The sequence below is a fragment of the Amblyomma mixtum genome, chromosome 3 (assembly GCF_055824585.1).
Source record: "Amblyomma mixtum isolate Tamu chromosome 3, ASM5582458v1, whole genome shotgun sequence".
Lineage (NCBI taxonomy): Eukaryota > Metazoa > Arthropoda > Arachnida > Ixodida > Ixodidae > Amblyomma > Amblyomma mixtum.
The window spans coordinates 218,833,953-218,849,290 of record NC_143014.1 but is presented as its reverse complement, the minus strand read 5'-3'; the positions used below and the strand labels follow the sequence as shown (position 1 = coordinate 218,849,290).

Sequence of the window (15,338 nt, the reverse complement as noted above, 5' to 3'; positions counted from 1 at the left end):
ACAGCTAACTGAAATGTATGAAATATGAGTCCACAGGGGTGTACGGTATTTTCTCTTTTGATCCGGCTATAACAGGGCTCAATATGGTCCTCCTACGACAGGGTTCCTCCGTGTCCCTTCAGGGTTCCTTAAAAAAATGCGGGTTGAAACTATGTCAGTGACACATCTGTTTATCTCTATGAGGCTTAGAAGCAATTACTATCACGCCTGCTTAGATAAGACCTTTTGGTTGTATTTACTTGTTGCCTTGTACCGGTGCGCATGCGCAAACGTTTTGGAAGGGTATATATGTCGATCCCTTCCACCTCATTAAACAGTGGCGAGTAAACGCCCGTGTTGTCTTCTGTTTTACTTGTGTGTTGTACGACCTGGCACTATAGAATCCTTTTATTATGTTCCTCCATGTGGAACAGCTGTATTTTTGAGAGCCTTGTACACTTGATTGGATAAACACCGTGATGCAGGAAGTACGCAGCACAAGAATATGTTTGCAGACATGATTTTCTGTGTGTTTTCTCTCACTTTTCATTACGAACTATAAAAGACTCTCAACTAAGTTGAGAATACATGTTCTTTATTTGGCAGACGATTCTCGTCCATACGTGGCACCTCTCCGCAGACTTTCAACTTTTCGTCGTTTCTCTTCCCGTTTTATTGATCCTGAAAAAGTAAGTCCTGCTCGCAAAAAAAAAGCAAAGAGACTTTGAAAAGATCTGTGGCCACGTTCACAAAGTTCTACAGCGCCAGGGCACAGTGCGGTTCGCCGATGCACGACATTTTTTTCTTATACTGGCAGCTCAGTCGAGAGGATCCAAATCATGATAGCGAATTACTAAGCAGTCTAAACTGCGCATCGCTCTCATAGAAGCCAGAGGTTTTTAATATCGGCCCTTCCCGACGGAAGTGCCGTAGGACGTGCGTGCAGTCCACTGATATCACAAATGTTTCACTATAGCTATGTTGATCTGAGCGTGGATCTTTGACTGTTGTGCCTATTTTCGAAATTTTATTTTTAAGTGGGCGTTGTCTAGACAGCACGCTGCCATTGAGCGTCCTGGCACAGCAATTCTCCTGTGGCCCTTCCTTGGGTTCAAGGAGGACGATACCGCTTCACTGAAGTAGCGATGAAATCGAGCTGGGTAGACGTTCGAGACCGCTTGCCGCGCTGGGGAAAGTGGCCAGGGAAAGCGTTGAAGGCGCTTGATGATTCACTTGTATGCACGTGCGACTCGCCATGCGAAAAATGCAAATTAGGCTCCATGCATCAGGTTTTGATACTGAAAGGTAAGGAGGTGGGCGCATCGCACTTGGTTTGCGTAGAGCGGTTGTGCCTAAATCCTAGGAGGGAAGAGACGTCCTTTCAGATGCCTCAAGGCCTTCGCCCAGCCCCACTCCGGTATAATAATTTCCCCTCTTTCTTGATATTTTTAATTAGTTTTGAATTTATAGTAAAATCAGCTGGCACTAGTTTTGTACCATCAGGTTCTTAAAGGGACACCACAACGCTTTCCTCAGTACCGATTAATATCATGAAATAGATACATCATGCGTTCCAGAGACCAGAGCAAAAATAATTATTGAAGTCGGAGCATGCAAAGAAAAGTTATTCCGCTTTGAAAATTCAAAATACAAGTTCAGACGAAAACGCGTTTCACTCACCCATTTCACTCATAGCCACTACCGAACGACTATCTTGAGATGTCACGGATGTATAGTTAGGATGTCTTGACAGTTGTAACCAGATGTCACTGAGGGAAGAGAGGCGAGAGGCAAAATAAGGAACGAAACATGTTGTAACTCATGCTCAAAAACACTTGAACAATGCAGACACAACGGCGGCGGCGGTATTGCGGTGAACTCCGCAGCATCGGCGAGAATTGCTGGTGGTGTGATAGCCAATTACGCAATCACTCAATCGCCGCACAATCACTATGCAACAAAATAAGATCCCGATGAGCACTCAAGATCGTATTTGGAGATAAATAAATTAAAAGATGTTTTTTATCATTACTTTTCAAACAAACACTGTACAGCCGGAAAGAGATGGCCCTAGGAACGTTTGCTGCGCTGTCTCTGCTCGCTTGCTTCATCACAGCGTGGACTGTGGCTGACTCCGAGATTACGCCTTTCATGGTGTTTCCCAGCTTCAGAATTAGGTGAGCGCTGTTACCTGTTACCTACTGCACAGATATTGATTTATGCATCACTTATAAACCAGTGTCTTTATTTGTTCTTCGCCTGATCCCTGCCGTATAAAAGCACTTCATGTGCGTATGCTAACTTCATCACTTGTTCTGCTTTGGTGGTCGGCCAAGCTGAAAAAGCAGGATGTGTCCGCAGAGGAGTTCCTCACGTGTCATGAGAGTGACATTCTTGTCTGATGCTTCCGCCTTGCAATGCTCAAAGCTGCCTCCACGCGTTGAAGGTGCATCCTTATTAATTGAAGCCCATTGCTGCATCAATACGCAAGCTGTGGCTGAGTTGTAAAAGGCTGGTTCCGTAAAGTCACGAAGTTTATGACTGTTGCGGTGGTTGAAGACGCACTTTTGCTCTTTTCTTGCACACGACACTCATTTCCACAGAAAACGCATCTGCTTCGGGCCCGTAACGTTAGGAGAGCTTCACTGTACAGTTAGGCCGGAATGAAACGCGAACAGAGCATGTCAAGAAAACAAAATATTTTACCTGCCTACTTTCAGCTGAAGAGTACAACTAGCCTGAAAGAGTACAACTAGTCATACTGCACCTGAAAAATGTTGCCCGTAGTTCACTGTAATATCGTACCGCTCAAGAAAGTAAAAGACTGCAATGAAGAACGGCAAAATTGCTAGCAAATTTTCACTTTGCGTAATACGATATGAAGAAGCAGTATTGAGGTAAAATGAAAAAAAAAAGTTCAAAAGACTTCAATACGTGGAAAGGTGTGACTATTAATGAATGAGCCCGCCCAGCCTAAACAGCCTGAAATGATTCTTAACTTTTTTCCTACACAGAAGCTAGGCTCAGGATATCAGAAGGCAGTTGGTTGAAGTAAAATAGAAAGTCTCGACATTTTTGCCATAGTTCGTGTATATCCTGGGGAGTGCACAGGCTGGCTCTCTATTCGGTACCCAAAGCTTTCTTCTCTTTCTGCTGTTTCAGGTTTCTTCAAGGCAGGGGAAAAGAAATTTTTTGTCTAATCACGAGGACTATTACATCTCGATGAGGGTGGATTTTGACGTTTGTCATCTTTACATTGTTGGCTGATGATCTCAAGCACGTTCCACCTAATACGAGAACGAAGAGCCGGTACAGAATTTTATCCACACGGTGGATTTTTGATTCCACCGAAGAACGATAAACATATTGGACTACCATACTTGCACAGGCTGGCCAAGGGCTCTAAATGCCATTTGACTGATATTTACAGGACTAGTGAACTTAGTCTTATATAGTTGCACAGAGATGAACCTTAGTCATTCAGCTACATGATCAATGTGTTTTGAAAACGTCACGCACTCATGGCTGAAGCGCAAGGAAAACAATAACTTTCCAAAGTGAATAGAGTATTGCATACCGTCACGACCAAAATAATACACAGCACACTTCAGGGATAGACATTCCGTCATACCTTATGTGCGAAACGTCAGTAGATGGTGAACGCAATGCTAGGAAATGCCACTCTAGCGCGCAGGTTTAAATCCAACGCACCTTCATATGTTATTCACGAAACGCATGAGAAAGATGAAGACGCATGTGTAGTACTAGTCTCACCGTGCGTGCACAGCAGTGCTCAAAATAAGCTGTCGTGCGTTTTAAGCGATCATGTGCATGTCGGTAAGGGTGTATAATTTTAAGTCTTGCATAATATACTTTATTGCTGTTCTCTTTTATACCAGCGTTTTGCTTAAGACCTTCAACACTTACTACGTGCGCCCTTCCTACCACGCTGTGTGCTACTTCAGTGGCTGCATGACATTCCTCATCATGGAAGATTTCAGGCGGCTAAGAATGTCAACGGTAAGTTACACTTAACGTATATGAGTGCCGTTTAGGTTCTTCCGAGCTGAGTATAACCTGAAAAACAATATTTCTGGTTGAAGTTCTCTTTAATATGCACAAGGAGCACTCTGTAATGCATAGTGCGGTCACCGTTGGTGTGTTCCAGGTAATACCAAGGGTGACTGTATATCACTGCCACCAGATGCGAACAGCTGTGAATTAACTCGAGTCGGAAACTCACGCGCAGTGAAAGTTTTGCTTTCCCCCGCATGTAATCTGAATCTGACGCAAGTTGCTCCAACATATTTAGTAACGCTAGACAACCAGGGTGATTCATGTGAAGGCGCGCTTTGTGTCTCGTGAAGCCCGCCCTCTTTGAAAATGTGCATGTTTCAGTTGTCTTAAGCGACATCTAAGCATGACGTTCCAGCACGGACTGAAACTGTACCTCACGATATCAGTCACAGGCGTCGTATACAGACGAACTCTCACCACGACCCTTTTCTCATACTCTGATCATTAACTCCGCAAGGGAAATTTTTCTTCTCCCTCCTTAAAGGGAGGGGGAGAGCCTATCTCATAGGCCCACTTATACTCTATGCCTGCGCCTGCGCCCTGCTGGCTTTGGAGGAATCGCAGTGCTCGTAGAGTAAGAAACTACTACAAGCGGAACTTTATTCCTTCTTGTAGGAAAACGAGTGGCAGCGCACCGGCGACTATGTGCCGTAGACAAAGTCATATGTCAGTCGAGAGAGCGGGAGGGAAAATACTCTTGGGTATTTCTTACCAAACAGGTGCGTCGATTTCATCACTGGTCGCGGCGAAATGGAGTGCTAGTGGGCTTTCGTTTCAGTTTTTACCTCCTTTCGCTGTGGAGCATGGCTCGAAAGTTTTGAAAAATAGCGACCGAGATCGCGTCAGTTACGTACCGCCCTTCCTTATTTACCCAAGCCTAAATCCAATGATGCGGCCTTTTAGCCTCGGCGGCTGGAGTCACCATTTTCCTGATTAGTCGACGCTCCCATAGAAATGCGCCATCTTCTCTTTCGCACGATAGGTTTACGACAAAACAGTCTTGTTCTATCTTGTGCCACAACTGTCCTTTTAGCGGCTGAAAGAGGGACACTCTGTGTGACTATACCTCGCGTCAGTGTTGAGATTACTGATATTGAGCTTCGTGCGCACTTCAAAATCGCCGCTACTGCCGCGTAAATTATTGCTTGCGCTGCTAGTACTTCTTAGTTCGCACAGTGTAGGACGCGGGCTTACTGATACCGTATAGCGAGCAGTGTTTTCATAATCGGAAGACAATGAGAATTATTTTTTACAGCGAGTATTATCTCACCTCCCACTATTACGAATTAGTTGCTTATTTCCTGACAGAGCAGAAATCGTTACTGTCTATCGACGCTTCTTCTCCGAACAGAACCAATTACACAGGGCTGATCAATAGTAACGCAGCCGGAAGCAAGCCTATGCAGTTCACCTCGTCTAACCTGCTTACCATTTATCCTTATTGTTCAATAGCGAAGCGCTTCTGCTCATTCGCGAAGGGCGAGATGTCCCTCGAATAGTACCTGTAGGCGCTCGAAGATCGTGGAGCAAAATTTTCGACATTCCGGCGTTCTAAGCACCACTGCCGCCTTAAGTACACAAATATCACCAGTTCTATTTGACGCAGAGTTTTCTCGATACAGCAGTATTTTCCGTAGGCAAAGCCGCCGCGAGGCACTGCCCCCTCCCGTTTTGTCTTTTAATCATTTAATAAGCTCCTCTCCGAAAGATTCAAACCCACCAATGCTCCCATGGTAAGTAGCGAAGGTTGCAACAGCCCACTGCCCCCTTTCAGCGCTTTAGGCCGCTTTTGGAATATTCAGAAAGAATCCCGCAAAAGTGCTTTCATACGAGCTCCTTTACAGACGGTGATTGAGCACTGATGCGGCGGCAGCAAACGTAGTACTGCCAGAAAAAGTGATAAGGCGGAAAAGTTTCTACTTCTGTGGGGAACCAGAAAGGGGGACATTATCTATCTTGTTTTCTGCAAAGGAAACAATAAATAGTAATATTGTACGCTTTAAAAACTTTTGTAGTGGTTCTCGTACTGGATTACAGTCTTTCGAAGTTACAAAAATGACGCACCTTGTTGGCGGATGATGACCTGGTTTATGGAGGGTTAACGTCCCAAGGCGACACAGGCTATGAGGGACGCCGTAGTGAAGGGCGCCGGAAATTTACGACCACCTGGAGTTCTTTAACGTGCACTGTCTGCGCACACTACATGGGCCTCTATCATTTCGCCTCTATCGAAATTCGACCACCGCGGCATGGATAGAACCCGCGTCTTTCGAATCAGCGGCCGGGCGCCACAACCACTGACTCACCGCGGCGGCGTTGGATGATTACATCCGTTGCCCCTGCTTCACCTGGCTTTCCGCTGTTGCGTCCTGCTTGGCTGTGGGGCTGAGAGGAGAGGGAAAAACATCTGAGGATATGACGCAATAGCGTTAATGGCTCCCGTCAGCGAATCCACTTGATCTCATTAGCATATCACCGGATCACGTGATCTACTTGTGTTACTAAATAGATGACACACCATTTCCACGTTACACGAGAATCGTTACCACGTTATCGTTACCACGTTATTACGAGCATACAATCATTCGCGTATACTAACCGATCGCCTGCATGCGCTTTACTACTCGCTTAATCCCTACTACCTTAATTAGTGTCTCCCCAATCACACACATGCTTATTAGCTTGCAGTCGTAAGCTACCACAATTGAAAGACCGCACGACATACATATAAAACCCCGATTTAACCGACCCGGGAGAGCGTGCCTGCGTGGTCTATAGGAGTAGCGTGTCAGACCCGCAGTCCAACAGGCAGAGGTTGGATTTCCCGCAAGTTAACCGAGTTTCCATTTCGGCGTAAGTAATACATTATAAATAATTACGTGTGATAATGATGTTTCGAGGCAAGTTGTCGCCCTGAAATTACAATTTATGGGATGTTCTAATTACTTTTCGATTTCGCCCCTCCACTTGTCACGTGAAACCTTACCGACCAATCGGGATATTAGCAATTCAACAACGCCGGATAGCGAAGAGACGACGACGCCTTTTCCACTGAATGGGATCCTTGTTGCTATCACGTTGAAAGTCAGAGATAAGAAGCAGCTAGACTGTGAGTGGAGTGTATTATGGCCCATTTAAGCTGCGTTCCTTTTCACCTGTTCCAGGGGGCTAAACTGGCGGGCTGGTGCGTGGCAATCAGCGCTTGTCTCTGCGTCATCTTCATGAGGGTCCCTTGGTACCAAAGCCCGGATCCCACGTCACAATTTGTTAAAACACTGGCAGCCGTCTCTGAACGCGTCTTGTGGTCCTTTTTTCTTGCCTGGATCACGCTTGTTTGCTCAACGGGCAGGGGTGGTAAGAGTGTTTCAGTATATTTCTAAAGAACTGCATGGCTGCGTAAAAAAGCTCGGGTTCATGTCATTATGTTAATTTGGCAAAGCTTGTCGCACTCAGAACGTTTCAAAACTAAAGCCGTTAGCCGCGCTGTGGGCAGTCAAGAGCCAAATATTCAGCAGGCAAAGTGCCGCCAAAAATGAATCATTCACTTTAAAGAACGCCTTCGTGAATTCATCCTTTGGGGGGGACTCCACAAGCGCTTCACTCATGAATGATTCCATACTTTTGTGACAAACATATTGCAAATACTATTATTTATGTATTTACGATAGTGTGTTAGCGTTATAGCAAAGCTCCAAGCAGGAGAGGGGTTCTGATTAACAAGAAACAAAATCAATCCTGTGCACTTACACAGTACTAATAAGAAAAAAACTTCACAAAAAGGCGTTTACAATACAAGGTAACACGTTGCATGAAAATTTCATGAAATCAGCGCCGGAATGTTATTTTAAAATAGCCCGAAACAATTAAAGCATTTTATGCAGACTTGAACGATACATTACTCGCCTTGAGGGCATTCCGTTTCCATAGAGTTCACGGGAAAAAAATCATTTTTATATGTTGCAGCTCGGCATGAGAACGCCTTCAATATACTGAGTGGCAAGACCGTGTTGAGTGACCACCGACTAGCTCGACCTGCTTGCCGCTGTGAATGTCTATGCTATTACGAAGACCTAAATAGATGTGCTTTAGTTTTTCAGCGAATCTTCTCAGCGGCAAACACTCTAAATTCGCTTTCTTAAGTAACGTAGTAAGGAACGTCAACCAAATTTAGGAATTATGTAGCAATCGCACTGACTTTCGGTGTATATTTAGGAGTTTTTTAATGTTTTGCTTAATGCATATGGCTCGATAAAAGTGATGTGTATTCCAGCGTAGGCCAAATAATGATGTTGCAGGCGAATAGCTCCCTGTAGCGTGCAGATGTTCTTAAATATCAGTTTTTTATGGTTTCCTTTTCAATGTTAGGAATGTGGTCTTTCCATCCTGAGTGAGTACCAATCGTTAATCATAAGTACTTGCAGCTGTTTAGCGTGGACAACTAATGACCATTAATGCTACACGTCCAAGGTAATGGCTACTGTTCCAACGTGTTCATTAAAACAGTTTCTTTGGTATTATTGCTCGATTTCCATGTAGAGCACTAATTCTGAATATCAGTTACACTATCATTGATATGAATGTGATCACTAAGAGTTCGTATTTCGTGATATAGCATATAGTTGTAGGTAAAAAGCTTGATTTTTGACAGCAGTTCATTTAACAATATAATCTATAAAAATTAAAAATAACAGCGGCCCAAGGATTAACCCTCGAGGACTACCGGACTTTAGCAAAGCTGTGCTGGTGCAAGTGTCGCCAACTGTTTTGGATGTTATGAAGTCTGCAGCGCTTGGGAACACCCACAACACGAAGGAGATACCACATGCGCTAACTTTCAACTGAATGTTTATTCAATGCATCTTCATCTTTTTTATACAGGGTGCATGCATCAGAAGATAACCTGCAAGCCTATCACACTGCATTTCACTTCTTCACTTGCGCCACACAATCTAACTATTCTTCCCGCCATCATGAAAAAACAACTCTCTCTTTGATAGCAACACAGAAGGCATGCTCACACATTTACTTTCTAGTCTTTTTATCTGTCTTTCCTCCATGACCTTCTTGGTTAGTTTTTTACTGTTTCTGTTAATGACTAGAAATGCATTAAAGCCTGGAGTACACACACCTTTTTCTCACTCTACACAATCATCAGACAGATTACCTTTAAGGTTTTGTAAGTTTTTGTTGTTTTCACGTAGCCTGTCATTTAGACATCTCCCGGTCTGACCTACACAAACTTTACCCCATGACAATGGCAGGGAGTAAACAACCTCTTCTTTGCAATCAACAAATTTCTCTCTTTGCTTCTTCTTTACAATGAAAGGATTGGCCATCTTACATAGTTTTTCAAGCTCATTAGGGGCTGAAAACAAAACTCGAGCACCTGCTCGCTTGGCTATTTTCCTCAAATCATGTGATATCTTGTTCCTATACGGAATCACTTCTGCTTCTTGCATTTTTCTGGCTCGCCTTTGCGCGTGTTGCGAATCAGCCCTTCGGCTACTGATACCAAAACATCTTGGGGATAACCCGCTTCTTGTAGCCGTTTTTCTTGATCCTGGAAACTAGCTTCCATCAGGTGCACACTTAACTTTTCCAGCGCTTTTTTGAAAGAGGTGGTGATAATGCCTCTTTTTATCAACTTAGAGTGCGGCGAATGATATGAAAGCAGGGATTTGTTAGTACGAGGAGCATAGGGCATTTGCCAAATACATCTTGCTCAAAACTTTTTGGATAAGCACCGAGACGACAGCTATGCCTGTGTCCATGCCGCAGCGAGCCCTTCTTCAAGATGACTTTTACTTTTGAGCAAGAGATTTTGTGCGAGATCTGGTCAAATGGTTTTTCAAAATCGAAAAAAATGACATTAATCTCACGGCGGTTACCAAAGCCGGCGGCAAAATCTTGTGTCGGCTTGAGCAGTTTGCTCACTTCCGATAAGCACTTATGTGAACCGGCTGTTAATTATATGATTAGCTTCCAGTAATTGTCAGATGCACCTTAAAGAATGTGTTCAAGTATTTTTGATGACGTACAAAGTAATCATACTGGCCCGCATAAGCTAAGCAGGCGTAATTTTTAAAATTTTAGAGATCGGAATAATTTTTCCACGCGGGAGCTCAGCACGCAACAGAGACCTATCAAATATAAGTCAAGTATTTGAAATACCATTTGACGGATCTAAAAAGGAAAACATTTGGTATCCCATCAGTTCCCGTGGTCTTTTTGTATCCCTGCTGAGAAGCAGCGACCAATCGCTTCCTTCAGATATTGAAGTATCAGTTATAGCCAGAACAGTCGAATTAATATGGGGCTCTCTACCGTAATTGTCCCTAAAAACAAAAGGTTAAATTACGGGGCCATTTGCGATGCATCTGTAACCACTTAATCTTTAATGACGACACTGCGCAGACTTCTCGTTTTATAGCGAATGCTCTACTTCACGACCAAAGCTGAAATAGGTGGGTCATTGCTGGAACCTTGATCTCAGATAAATAAAATAAATAACACCGCGACTGGGATTCTAACCCGCGGTGGCTCGAACAGAACAGCGGCGCTGGCCACTGCTCGAAATCACTATGCTATCACCGCAATTAATCACGCTACGTGTTAAAATGCAACACTCTCTTGAGCTGGGCATACTGTTCACCTTCGTCAATTTACATCTCCAGCGCGAGCACATCAGATCAGCTCAACCTCTATCAGGGCTTAACTTGATTCTAACATCGTCGCCAGAAAGCTGATGACCGAAAATAGCAAAACCCTGAGCCAATCAGGCAAAGGACATGCTTCCGCACGTTTACTCGGTTTAACTAGCTTACGACCATAACATTTTTTTTTTCAATAACTGCTCTCAGAGCTTTGAAGGGAACGAAGGAAGAAATGTTTTCCTAGATAGGCTAAAATATTACACTTTTGCTTTAGTTATTCTCTATTTTATGCGTATTCGTATATATATAAACGAATGTTTAGCTGCACTAACTGCTGATTAGGATCGTCGGAAGGGTTTACGACCTGTCTTCGCCTTTCGTCCTATGCCTACAACTTTCTTCGTTGTGCAATCACTACTGGCGAGTAGGATTATTACCATAGCAAGCACGAAACGCGAAGCACATGCACTTAATCATTTCTTTCTTAAGGAAAACATATATATCTTCTGCAGAGCGGTCGCAGCAGAAAAAGATAGCCACAAAATTCCAGAATGAAAAGTAGAGCACATTTAAGATTGCATGCAGCCTCATAGGCACGAAACACGTTCGACACAACACGTACCTCTTTCTTTTGATTTTAGGCAAGAACTAAAGATATCAAAGGTCACATCACGATATCATAGATATCAAAGATATCGTGATGTGGTCCATTATGCCTTCATAATATCGAAGCAGAGGGAAGGAAAAAAATACAGAAAATGGACACGAAAGGATTAAGGCTTGTGAGCAAGGTATGGCTTTGCACTCCAACGTATGTAGTCATTTCTCATACTCTTTAGCCGCCCAGTGTAATGTATAAGAAATGCTTTCTTTATAATCTGTACCATTTTTGTAATTCGACACGGTCTCGTATAGATGCCGGTTACAGCGAGGGCGTGACGCCACTCGAGCCATTCACTTAGAGCAAAATGAATAGCAATAGAATAGAAATGCTAAAATGTTACGTTTTACCGACTCCGTAATGCTCATAGCGGTTTGCCACGCAGCAAAATTCAGGGGGCACTTTGACTGTCTAAAGTGCGTAGAGGCGAAAGCGTTTTCCGCACCACTTTGACTGATTCTGTGGTACTGGTGCATGGCGTCACATGTAATTGAGTACTAATTGCTAAGTGACGACAAATCACTAATTAATTGGTAATTACTGATTTGTGCCTGAATACAAATTAATTGATAATTAAGGACGCTTAAGCTTCCCCTTTAGGAGTGGAACGCGACAGCGTGTTGTAGCGCTGCCAGGGAGTCCTCGGAACGCCACCAACCGTTCGGCGCGATGCCTTGCCCTTTGAACGCTTTTTGAGGAAAGGAAAGGGCGCAGTAATTCTCTGTCATCTCGGTGGACACCTGAACCGCACCGTAGAGGAAGGGAGGAAGTGGGAGTGGAAGAAGAAAGACAAAGATGGCCCGTAATGAAGGAAATGAAAATTGTATTTGAGGAAAGGAAATTACGCAGTAACTGTCTCACATATCTCGGTGGACACCCGTCAAAATTCAGGGGGGCACTTTTTTGACCTAAAGTGTGGTCACTGATGTGTGGTTAAGATGTTAAGCTTCGCCTCTAAGAGTGGAACGCGACAACGACAGCGTCTTGCAACGCTGCCAGAGAGTCCATAGAACGCCATCGCCCATTCGGTTCTATGCCTCGCTCGTTGGTAAATTGGTTTTTGAGGAAAGGAAATGTATCTGTCTCTCATATCTCGGTGGACACCTAAACCTCGCCGGAAGGGAAGGGAGGAGGATGGGAGTGAGCGAAGACACCGTATTCACTAGGCGCACCTTTGTTCTTCCCAAACCATCGAGCTGGCATTGCGGAGTGGATAGCATGCTCGTGTCACACTCCGAAGACCGGGGTTCGATTCCCGAGCTCGGCCAATTTCTTACTCAGTTTTATTTATTTATATGGCCTGACTAGAAAAGTTAATTAGGCTAATTGAGTAATTAAGCAATTAACTAAGCTCAGTCCCACTTACTTGGAGCATCACTATACGATCCCTTGAATTGGTTGCCTGGTTACTTGCCAAAGTATAATTGGCCCCGTTTGAAATTCGCGCACTGTGACGTCACGACCGCTTGGACCAACTGAAAAGCGCGACATTTCTGTCGACGACTGCTGCTTACAACGATGAGACATTAAAGGCTTTCGCATTAAAACTGCCAACGATCCATTGCAAAATCCGCTGACAGCGGGAGCGTCGCCGCGCCGGAGCCAATGACGCAGGATGAAACGAATGAAATTTTCAAAACTTTGAATAGAATCATTATTCTGCTACGGCCTCACAAAATCCACGGCAAGCAAATTAAATTCTTCGTCATTCAGAAAAATCGATAAAGATTGTATTTGGACCAATACAAGGGGTGCATGAGACTTGACCACATTTCACATATGCTATCTGAGGCGAGGGCTGTTAAACTGCCAAACTGCGCAGTGCGAATTTTGGGAGCGTGAACCGGGGAAAACCCTAATCAGCGCTACATTTGTTGTTTCAAAGCGAAAACAAAATTATGTGAAGTACTGTGCAATGTTCAATGAAACAAGCGCCTTGGTGTCCGGCACTGGCGCCTGTAAGCGAAAGCAACGACCGCCAGAATGCTAAACACGGGTGAACGCCGCTTGCGCCTGCCCCTTTTGCATGCTAAGGACTTCTGCAGGAATCAAGGGGTACATTTTAAATACACACTTACACTGAGTACACAAGATGTCCTTCTTATTGTGCACATGAAAAATTACAACTGTCCGGTCCCAGCTCGGAGTCGAACATTCTCGGAGTCGAACATTCTCTCCGCCACAAATATAAAATGAAAACAAACACAAATATACATTCGTGCCAGCACGTGCGTGAATCGGTACCGCGGGGCGGGGGGGACACCCGTCCTTCCCGGCGCTTTCGCGAGCGGTCGCGTTCCGAAAAAGGAGACGCTTCGCTTTGAGGGAGAATTACTGGTTCCGAAGGCCCCGGGTACACTACCGATCCCTTACACAACGGTTTTTTTCTGTTCCCGTAGGAGTCCTCGGCCGGTTCCTGTCGTGGAATGCGTTTGTGCCGCTGAGCAAGCTTACATTCGGCGTCTACCTCATCCACTTCCCTTTCATCAGGCTCATGCTGTATGCGTCCAGGGAGCGTCTACATGTTTCGCTCTTCACTCAGGTGACCTTCTCTACTCCTGTTCACTCACTTAACGGTTACGAAAGAAAAAATAATCAGAATTGTTTTAAAACGGTCGCCATATTTTACTTTGGTTGAACTTTTCGCAAGTAGAGAGGGAAAACTTCCATTTGGGTATTTTTCTGGAAGCAACGCGATATCTTTGTACAGCTGAGGGATAAGTGGACATCTTTACTGTTTTTTTTTTCTTCAGGTGACTCTATTTTTTGGGGTGCTGATTTGGAGCCTCCTGCTTGCATTCCTGGCGTTCCTGATGTGCGAAGCACCGACAGCCGCCCTGGAAAAGTCGACTTTTCGATTTCTTTCTCGAAGTGTAAAAACGACCACTCGGAGCCGAGGGCATCTGGAAGACGCAGGCAGTGCATCCACGGAGGAGAACTTCGAAACCAACCACGTTCATTCGCAATAGACGAGGCTCTGAATACTTGCCTAGCCACGACAGTCGACATTCTTGCAACCCAAATTATCATACGTACGTCCGGTTTTGATAGCAGGTGGTGATTTTAATAACTCTTTAGGACAGAAGTTTAGCTTTCAAGATAAAAGTGCACGCCATTGGTCCTTTACATAATTAGTGTGCGAGTTACGGTGCATCACTATCAATTTTGTTATACACATTTTTTCTCAGGTCAGTGTTGTGAATTATGGATTGCAAGATAGCAAAGAGGAAACTTAATTAGATCGTGAAAAGTTCAGAGATCTACAGAAAGTGAGGACGAGCAGGAGTCCTTGGAAGTAAGTTATAAATCTCAAAACGTGATTCGGCCTGTCTATATGCGCTTCAGAGTGAGGGTAGCACGCACTCATAATTCTTCTACCGCCTAACATTTGTGCACGTTTCGAGGATAGTTGAGGGAACGTGTCAGCCCACCCAACATAGCCATTTGCTAATATTGCTCGACAGGAACATTCGCTGTGTGAAGCAGGATACGGTTCACAACGTAAACCTTGGTTTCGGTGGTTGTTGGCTTTCCTCATACATAATCAGCGTTAATATTGCTGTTACTACTAGTCCCCAGTTCGTATAATATATGCCCTTAGAATCAGGTGCTATCAAGGAAAGGAAAAAAATAAATTCTGAACATGTTTTTCTTGGCTTCTTGGGTTCTTCGTTTTCTTCAGCCGTTATCACTGTTCACGATAGAGACACTTTGCCTTCAACTTAAGCAATACCAGCTCACCATTTCAATGGTTTGGTTTATGGGGTGTAACGTCCCAAAGTGATTAAGGCTATGAGGAACACCGCAGTGGAGGGCTTCGGATCATTTCGACCACCTGGGGTTCTTTTAATGCACACTGACATCGCACAGTATAGAGGCCTCTAACATTTCGCCTCTATCCAAATGCGACCGCCACGGCCGGGATAGAACCCGCGTCTTAAGGGTCAGCATCCGAGCACCATAGCCAC

General features: G+C 44.4%; 1 protein-coding gene across 1 annotated transcript in view; it reads left to right on the top strand.

Moving 5' to 3' along the window:
- Positions 1-14,339, top strand: part of LOC149353718 (nose resistant to fluoxetine protein 6-like) — a 57,733-nt gene extending 43,394 nt beyond the window's left edge. Inside the window, exons 10-15 of the mRNA XM_089575850.1 lie at positions 586-668; positions 2,034-2,156; positions 3,879-3,999; positions 7,221-7,410; positions 13,770-13,912; positions 14,124-14,339. Of these exons, the coding sequence (XP_089431976.1) occupies positions 586-668; positions 2,034-2,156; positions 3,879-3,999; positions 7,221-7,410; positions 13,770-13,912; positions 14,124-14,339 (876 nt within the window). The remainder of the gene's footprint in view (positions 1-585; positions 669-2,033; positions 2,157-3,878; positions 4,000-7,220; positions 7,411-13,769; positions 13,913-14,123) is intronic.
- The last annotated feature ends 999 nt before the right edge of the window (positions 14,340-15,338 follow it).